The following is a 10127-nucleotide window of genomic DNA, read 5'->3' as shown; positions in this document are numbered from 1 at the left end:
GCAAGACACCACATATGGCGAGGGCAACGGCATAGGCAAGGTCCCCTTCTGTGTCAGGTTAGCAATTGTCTTTGAGAGGTCTGGGCCAAAGGTCAGCAGGGATCATAAAGCCTAATCGCAAGGTCGTGTGGAATTGCAGGAATCTGGAGCAGAAAGTCTTCCTGAGAGAAAGGATGTCCTGTTAGCCTGGAAGCATCTCCAGGGGCCTCCTTGTCTATGGTATCTGCTCGGGCTGACTCCTTCCTCCCAAATCTCCTCAGAGAAAACTTGATTTTCCTTCTCTCTCATCCTCCCCTTCCTCTCCCTAACCTCATGGAATCAGGATCTGGCTTCATCTCAAGGCCCTGAAAAGAGACTAACCCTTATGAATTCTCACTGGCTATTGTCTTCAGCAGTAGGTGCTACATGGGCAGTATTTACATGGCCGTCACTGGCTGTAGTCTCAAATAAATCTGTATAAACAGGAGGAACCAAGTCCTTTCCCAGTGTCCCACCCAGAGCATGGGGTTTCAGTCTCTGTTGTCCTGGGGCCACTTGTCAGGCGGGGAATGTTTCAGGGCGTGATATGTGAGATAAAGGTTAGACCCTGAACAGAGCAGGTGTGAAAAATCTTAAATTTCTAAATACATTCTTCAAAGCAAAAATGAAGTTCTTACTATTTAAGGTGGGTTATTTTATTATTAAAAAATGAAGAGAATCTTCACTTGTCCAGTACTTTACATATTTGTCAAACTAAAATTTTGTGTCATTATTTAAATAAAAGCAAAACAAATTTTTCTGCTGCTTATTTTTACTGTTCCATTCATCATGGTTCATTGACAGAAAGTTCACATACCAGCAAAATAAATAATAATATATTTGCATCTTATTTCTGTAACAACTTTTCCTACATGAAGCGTCATATTTAATGTTTCTTCTTCACATACCACTGAGCAGAATATTATAAAGACCCTTTGAAGTTGATTGCCTCTGCATGTCCTGTGTTCTTTTGCCCTTCATTTTCTGTTGTTACCAATAGTACAGGAATGATACATGAAGATCTCCCAAATAACCCTCTTCTTATTGAGTGGTCTTCGTTTATATTCCTTGTGCATCTCACCATCCTTCTTCCCAATTCATCCAAACTCTATAAAATTTTCCTCCTATCAAATGGTTACTTGTTCTGTGTCTGGTCCTGTAGTTACTTTTATTTAATCCTGTGTACAATATTCAAGCAGAAAGCTCTTGGATAAAAGGTGTATGCTAGGTCTGAAGGTGTGGGAGTTCCTTCTGTCTGTGTGTTGCTTTTCTTGGTTAATGAATAAAGAAACTGCCTTGGCCTTTTTGTAGGGCAAAACTTAGGTAGGCATGGAAAAGGAAACTGAATGCTGGGAGAAGGAAGGTAGAGGGAGAGATGCTGTAGAGCTGCCACCAAAGTCAGACATGCTGAATCTTTGCTAGTAAGCCACCACCACATGGTGATATACAGATTAATAAAAATTTAATTAATAAATTAAGATGTAAGAGTTAGCCAATACAAAGCTAGAGCTAATGTGCCAAACAGTGATTTAATTAATATAGTTCCTGTGTGATTATTTCAGAGTTAAGTGGCCAGGAACCAACAAGGCCCTCTCTCCTGTAACAGTCTGAAACACGACACAGCTAGAGTTGGGTTTCTCCAGGATATAACTAAATCTAAGTATTCACAGTAAAATCAAATACCTGCAATATTATAATTTCAGAGGGTTTAGTCCATTATCATCATGACAGGAAGTATGGCAGTGTGCATGCAGACCTGGGTTAGAGAAAAAGCTAATATTTCTAAATCCAGAGCATCAGGAAACACAAAGAGACTGTGATATATTTCCTCCAACAGGGCCACACATTCTCCAATAAGGCCCCACTGCCTAATAATAATACTACCTATGAGACTATAGAGAGCATTTTGATTGAAACTGCCACAGTATTCAAACTCCTATAAGTATCTCCTCAACCGTGTTCATTAATAACTTCAATAAACTCATTGGTTCCCCGGGATGGATTTTGGTGAAGCTGTACTTTGCAATGTTATTGGTACTTACAGGGATGGGATAGACAACTGCTTTGCCCCCCTTGCTGGGGAGAAAATTCTCACAACATATCATGAATCATAAAGACATCTGTTAATATCCCTGTATGTCATGTTGATGGCAAAATGAACCAGTACATAAAAGAACATGTTAGAAGAATCTAAGTATGAAAATTTCCTTGGTTAAAAAGGCTGTAGATGCATGAAAATAATAATGACTTGATGGTATCAGAATAAAGATACCCAATAGATTTCCAAGTTAAAAAGAACTGAGTAAGTTATTTATGATTCACAAAAATGAGATTTAAAGATGATATATAGTACTAAAATTGGTAAGATCAGGTTTCAATTGTTTCAACAACTTGACAAAATGTACGTCAAACAAAAAATCGTTGAGGTATATCTGACTATTTAAATATTGCACAGTAGTTAAAAGTACCAAATGGTGTACAGCTGATCTTCTAAGTGTTTAATAATCAGTTAGGAGGCCATCCTAAAGTGTTTAGAGGAATTAAAAGGATTTGTATTTATCCCACTTCTCTATATGGTCAATGAAATCCATGAGGACTGAGGTTATTGATCACTTGTTTTGTCCATGCAGACCTTCAAAACCCCACTCAATGAATTTGAAACATCCACTCAATAAAAAGGAGGGCCATTGTGGGAAAGGTTTATTCAGGGACATAGGCTAGCAGTGAGAGGGCAATTCCGTGAATTCTGAACACTCAATTCACTCCTGTTTAATTTTCATGTGCTTTCATACTACTATAAATAAAGGGGGAAGAATCCAAAGACTGTTCTAACATGACACAAAGGATAACAGGAGAGTTATTTGTTTCAATCCTTGAAACATCAAGCAATTATTTCCTGAGGAAAACATTTGATGTTTTGGGCAGGATATGCAGCAAATACACCCTAGACCAAATATTCTGTAGAAACCACTCCATATGTCAAACCTCCTATTTGAAAATGAAGGACCAGGAATAGATTTTAATTTTGTGACCTTTGTTCAGGTTGGGGCAGATTCTCTGCAATGGACCATCTTAATGTCCAAAACACAAAGTAACTACACACTAGGTCAATATTTCTTGTTTGGAGCCACACTTGTCGTCAAGAACTTTGAAATAGTAAAAATAAGCTCGATCTCTCTGACTTTTAGTCAAAGCAGAACAGGCTCACATTTATGTGCCTTCACAGTTTTCTTCCCAGCTCTGTACAGCAGATACAGGAATAAATGCTCAAAGCAATTCTCAATTACGTAATACAAGGCAAGCCTGATCTTTAGAAGAAACCATTCTAAATAGAAAAAAAATATAAAAAGTGCCTGAGAAAATGAAAAAAATTATTAATGACTAGGAAACACTGGAGAATAAAAGCACTTAAGAGATGACAACAATGATGCATTTAAAGAAAATCAAATTTAAACCATGAAACTAATAATCAGCTTTTTAAAAAGCTATATATAATTGAAAAAACACATAGCTATCCTACCTTTGGAGATGAGAAGGGCACTCCCTGGTAGAGGAATGGCATTAATAAGATACCATATGATGTAAACCAAGGCAGAGTTTTTCTTTGTCTGGACTGCCCAGGCTTAAATAATCATACAATGCTTATACATATATTTGCTTTTTTTTAGACAGGGTTTTTCAGCAGCTTTGAAGCCTATCCTGGAAGTAGATCTTGTAGACCAGTCTGACTTTGAACTCACTGAGATCTGCCTGCCTTTGCCTCCTGAGTGCTAGGATTAAAGATGCACCCACACTTCCCAGCACCTTATATTAATAGAAAACCTTTGACTTTTAGTTCGGGCTTATTACAAGGTAGTTCTTAGAGTTAAATTAGCCAATTTCTAATTAATTAATCTAATTAATCTACATTTTGGCACCTGACAACATGACTTCACCTGTTCTCCTACATGCCTTGTTCCTCTGGGAGCTGGCTTGCATCTCTCCTTAATCTGTCCTTCTTTTTTCTCTGTATTTCCTTTGGACAGTCCTGCCTAGCCTTATTCTGCCTAACTATAGGCCAATTCAGGTATATTATTAACCAGTGAAAGGAATACATTTTCAAGGATTACAAAAGCATATCCCACAGCAGTTTGAACTTGTGTAATGTGAGCTGATTTATATCTGTAACATAAAACACACTACTACAGTCAATGGCCTGTATATGAAACCTCTGGGTGAGCCAATTGTGTCAATCAGGACTATACACATTTGTAGGCAGAGATTTCCTGTTCTGACAGTTTCCAAAAAACTGACATGGAGATTTAATATTAATTATGAATGCTTGGCTGAGAGCTTAGGCCAATTGCTAGCTAACTCTAACATTTAAAATTAATCCATATTTCTTATCTATGCTCTGCCATGTGGTGGTACATTGATTATCACGACACATTCATCTCCTGATACATCTGCATCTGGTTTGTGAGTTCTCTGACTTTGCCCTTGTGCTTCCTAGAGTCCTCAGTTTGGTTTTCCTTTCTATAATTTTTTTTTACTAACAATAACAGCAACACATTGTCATGGTGTGTAGGAGTATTCCACAGTACCTATTTGCAAAAAAAGAAAAAAACAACAGAAAACCCCTTCCTTAAATATTCATTCGCTCAAGAGAAGCCCCCAAATTGTTTGGCCAGTAATCAGGTCTGTCTTCATTCACATGACATGAATTAATACATGCTGGGAAATTACAGAATCATCGCCCTACTACAAGCCACAGAATTATGCAGTAATTATACAGTCATCATTTCATGAGATCGACCCATCAGAATCAATGATTCTGTTGTGAAGGATTTAATCAAGACATAAGGCATATTGGCATAAGTGCCTTGTAAATGAACTGGGTGTTTTCTGGCTACAGATTTCTTCCATAGCTTACTCACATCTGTTACCTATTGGGATATATCTCCCACAGTTTAGTACTATTTGTTCACTTTTGGGCACATTTTCCCCCAATTAAGTGCAAACACACACACACTGTCAAAAAAAAAAAAAAACAAACCTGCTCCCCAAACCAGATTTTCATTCCTTTTTTTCCAATGTAAACACAGAACTATAACTGCCTGTGATTATCTTTATTGGCAGTCATTTGGCCAGCATTAAGTGTCAAGTCAAAAGTACTTCATTAAAGCCATTCGTAGATATTCAATAGCATAGAAATATTACATTCAAAAGACTATAGACTGATAGTCACTCAAATAGATAGAATATAAGTATACTCTGGTTTTACCACATTTATAGATAGGAGAATAGATTGGCCTAAAGTAACGTTGCTGTGAAAGATTTCTAAATCTTTATACTCACCTTTACCTCAATTTATAGATGACTTTAGGTCATGAGTTATACTACTTATGTTTTACTCTCCCAGATAGCAGGAAAAATAATTAAATATCTTCCCACTGCCCAGAGAAGACAATCCATCTTTTTCTGGGACCCCCAGACTTACACTACCAATGACCAGAGTGGCAGAGTGGCAACAAGAACCACATCTGATCATTTAGAGCTTCAATACCTCTTATCAAGGTTTATTTTGGGAGTAAACCCCACTAAACCATTCAGCATTCAGAAAGATTTGATATAGCAGTGAAAAATCTGAGCACAAAAATAAATAAATAAACTAACTCACATACATCCTTTATCACGTCCTGTTTATTCTTTCTATGGCCTCTCTATTACCCACGCTGTTCATAGTTCTTTGCCGTTCCTGGTGGTTATGCTGTGCTTGCTGTTCCAACCCACCATGAGGTTTCAGTCTACATAACCCACATGGAAATTGACAGTCATCTCTACATGCACTACAGAATCATAAAAAACAGGGAGGAAGGACCTGACAAAGCAGCACTGCAGGAAAAGTGACACCACACAAGAAGGGCCAGATTCCAAGGGGACATATCTGACATTCCGAACCATTGGATAGGATCAGTAGACATCCACAAACCCTGAACTCACCCACTCCCCTCACTCCGGTCTCTATTGATGACACCCAGACCTGTTTGCCAACAAGGGTGGGCATGCCGTCTTCCTATATTTTTGGAATTCCTCCATGGTTGTGCTTGCTGGTTGTGTATATATAGTCCAGGGCTGAACATGTTCCATTGGATACTCAATTAGTTAGTTCATCCCTGCCTGAGTCAAATTCTCCCACTTAAAAGAAAACTCCAGTCATTATAGAACAAACTGATCTGACCCTACAGTGACCTAGGCTTCCTTGGGTAGGAAATATTTTCAAAATTAGAAAACCCTTGGTGCAAATACCTCATCAGACATATGCTGGTGTAATCAATGACTCTCCTATATTAGCAAAGGAAATTTTGGGGTATTAATTTAATGTAGACTTGACTATTAAACATAGAGTGAAAGTTATTGCTCAAAGGCCCCATGGCAGATATGAGTGAGAGAATGTAATTTGGTATCCATACACTGCTTGGCTACTTTGGTGTGAATAACTTTTTGAAGGGGAGAAATGCCTTGATTTCACAAGATTTCTATAGAATTGACAGTGACACTAATACATTTCAAAGATGTACCATTGCCACAATCCTCACATATATGACAGGGAAATAACACAAAAACAGGGGGGAAAATTCAAGGAAAAGTCATCAGTCCCCACCGTGAATGTTGTTATTAAATGAACAGATTTGCTGAGCTGTTATTTATTGTTTATTCAAATGTTAGAATAAGGCTGCCATTTCCTCTGAGATTGCTAGCTAGATTTTAAATCACAGTCGCTTCCTTGCAGATTCGGAAGGATTTCAGATTAACCAGACCTGCCCTCTCTGTCTCAGGCCTTTATTATGTTTTTGGTATGTGGGTGTTTGCCTGCCATTTTCTGTGCACAGTACCAGAGGCCAGAAGAGGGCATCAGATCCCTTGGGACTGGAGTCACAGGAGATGGTTAGCTACCATGGTTTCTTGCAATGGATCCTTTTTCTTTTTAACAACAGATAGTGCTCTTAATTTATAAGCTGTCTCTACAGCTGCTTTTTTATTTAAAGTTTATTTTCATACATTTTACATAAAATATAGTATATCACTTTCAAACTTCTTTGTTCTCTCTTCACCTGTTCATAAATTATTTCCTTCCAATTTCCTCCTTGTTAAGCATGTGTGACTAACTGTGCAAATACATGTATAAAACCTGCTGAGGCCATTTCTGTTGGTTGTGTATATATAGTCCAGGGCTGAACATATTCCATTGGATACTCAGTTAGTTCATCCCTGCCTAAGTCAAATTCTCCCACTTAAATGAAAACTCCAGTCATTAAAGAACAAAATGATCTGACCCTACAGTGACCTAGGCTTCCTTGGGTAGGAAACATTTTCAAAATTAGAAAACCCTTGGTGGAAATACCTCATCAGACACTTGCTGGTGTAATTAATGACTCTGAAGTTCTAGCCCTGCAGTGAACACTCTGAACACTGATCTCAGCCAATCACAGTCTTCCTTGGAACTCTGGGCCTCCCTCCACACCCTATTCACCATTCTCATCTCAGATAGCTTAAAAATCCTGAAGTTCCTGCCTCCACTTTCTTAGTCCCATGACTACATGTCTGTGCCACCATGTTTGACTTAGATTGCTCCAGCTTCATTTAGTCAGGCATAAGATAGATGGGATGAATAAAAAGTGCATTACAGCTAACTACATTATAATAGCACTGATCTCTGTGAGTCTGGGTTTAACTATCTTTAGAATAAATTCAGAAGTATGAGCTAGTCACTTGATGAGTTAAAAGAGACTCAATGATAAAGAAAAACTTTGTTTTTAAAAGTTGGATGACAGTAGACTTTAAGGAAGGATTGCATTTGATGGGAGCCATCCTGTGACTAGAATTAGGACTTCTCTTTTGTTTCTTTTCTTTTTATTTATTTATGTATTAAAGATTTCTGTCTCCTCCCTGCCACCGCCTCCCATTTCCCTCCCCCTTCCCAGATCAAGTCCCCCTGTCTCATCAGCCCGAAGAGCAATGAGGGTTCCTTGCCTGTGGGAAGTCCAAGTACCACCCACCTCCAACCAGGTCTAGTAAGATGAGCATCCAAACTCCCTGGCTCCCATAAAGCCAGTATGTGCAGTAGGATCAAAAACCATTGCCTTTTTTCTAGAGTTCTCAGTAGTCCTCATTGTCTGCTATGTTCAGCGAGTCCGGTTTTATCCCAGGCTTTTTCAAACCCAGGCCAGCTGGCCTTGGAGAGTTCCTGATAGAATTTCTTGAAAACCTTCATGTTATTTGAAGTCACCACCATTCAAGTCTCCTAATTAGAAGTTTTACAGTCATCAGGGAAGCAGACTATGATCACATTCAGAAAAGTCATTCTTCATGCCTGCAAGTTCCCTTTCTCCCCTTACAGGAGTCATAAACCAAAAGAGAAAAAAAGACTTTCTTTGCAGTATGATTTTTTTCTCAAGATTTTAAAGCCTGATGACAAATACAAAGTCTCTACCACATTGGTTAAAATTGTAGGGTTTCTATTCAGCATGTGTTCTTTGATGGATGTGTACACTTCTATGATATGCAAAGGCTTTACTACATTGGTTAACGTAATAAGGTTTCTATCCATTATTTCTCTCAAATACATAAGGTTCTTTGATGTATTTGAGACTACATTGATGTGAAAAGTCTTTACCACATTCTTTATATTCCTAGAGTTTTTCCTGCAGTATGTGTACTTTTATGTTTTTTCAGATTGCTGAGTTGTGAAAAGACTTTACCACACTGATTACATTCATAGGGTTTCTCTCCTGTATGAAGTCTTTTATGTTTTTGTAGATTACTGAATTGTGAAAAGTCTTTATCGCATTGATTACATTCATATGGCTTCTCCCCAGTATGTGTTCTTTTATGTACTATTAGACTACTGAGATGTGAAAAGGCTTTATCACATTGATCACATTTATAGGGTTTCTCTCCTGTATGAAGTATTTTATGTCTTTTTAGACTACTGATACATGAAAAGGCTTTACCACATTGATTACATTCATAGGGTTTCTCTCCAGTATGTGTTCTTTTGTGCTTTTGGAGATTAGAGTGCTTTGAAAAAGCTTTATCACATTGATTACATTCAAATGGCTTCTCTCCAGTATGGGTTCTTTTATGACTGTGAAGCCCATTATGACTCACAAAAGCTTTATCACACTGATTACATTGATAAGGTTTCTCTCCAGTATGTGCCCTTTGATGTACTCGAAGATTACTGTTCTCTAAAAAGGCTTTACCACATTGATTACATGTGTAGGGTTTCTCTCCAGTATGTGTTCTTTTATGTCTTTGAAGCTCCCAATGACGCAGAAAAGCTTTATCACATTGATTACATTGATAAGGTTTCTCTCCAGTGTGTCTCCTTTCATGTTCTCGAAGAATACTGCTCACTGTAAAGGCTTTACCACATTCATTACATTCATAGGGTTTCTCTCCAGTATGTGTTCTTTTGTGCTTTTTGAGACTGCTGATATATAAAAAGGTTTTACCACATTGCTTACATTCAAAAAGCTTCTCTCCAGTATGTATTTTTTTCTGTCTGTGAAGCTCACCATGACTCACAAAAGCTTTATCACATTGATTACATTGATTAGGTTTCTCTCCAGTATGTGTCCTTTGATATATTTGAAGACTATTGCTCAGTGTAAAGGCTTTACCACATTCATTACATTCATAGGGTTTCTCTGAAGCTTGTGTTCTTTTAAGTATTTGGACACAGCTGGTACCTGCAAAGGCTTCATCATATTGAATACCATCATATAGCTTCTCTGCAGAATGAATTTTTTCATGCCTTTGAAGATGACTATAACATGCAAAGGCTTTAACATATTGAGTATATTCAGAGGGTTTCTCTTCATTATGGTTTCTTTCATACCTGCAAAGATAATTGGCACATGTAAATTTTTACCATGTATATTACACTGATGAATATTAATATCTGTAGGAATTAATTTTATAATTTTGTTTAATTGTAAAGAGGAATCAGATTTTAAGTTTTATATTCATGGTACTCTCCTCCAGTATGGTATATTTTGTGTCTCTGAAGAACTTTTGACAGTAAGGGTCTTTTGTCAAATGACCCACATTTATAGCATCATTTT

At 37.6% G+C, this 10127-nt stretch overlaps 1 protein-coding gene across 1 annotated transcript in view; it reads right to left on the bottom strand.

The window, feature by feature from the left end:
• Positions 1 to 8600: 8600 nt before the first annotated feature.
• The window catches only part of LOC101998302 (zinc finger protein 431-like), a 3043-nt gene continuing 1516 nt past the window's right edge, over positions 8601 to 10127 (bottom strand). The window contains exons 3-4 of the mRNA XM_013355329.1: positions 8707 to 9901; positions 8601 to 8615 (exon numbers count right to left, since the gene is read on the bottom strand). Of these exons, the coding sequence (XP_013210783.1) occupies positions 8601 to 8615; positions 8707 to 9901 (1210 nt within the window). The remainder of the gene's footprint in view (positions 8616 to 8706; positions 9902 to 10127) is intronic.

This window comes from Microtus ochrogaster, unplaced genomic scaffold (assembly GCF_000317375.1).
Source record: "Microtus ochrogaster isolate Prairie Vole_2 unplaced genomic scaffold, MicOch1.0 UNK114, whole genome shotgun sequence".
Classification (NCBI taxonomy): domain Eukaryota; kingdom Metazoa; phylum Chordata; class Mammalia; order Rodentia; family Cricetidae; genus Microtus; species Microtus ochrogaster.
The sequence above is the reverse complement of the archived record's forward strand: the minus strand, read 5'-3'. Positions and strand labels throughout refer to the sequence as shown.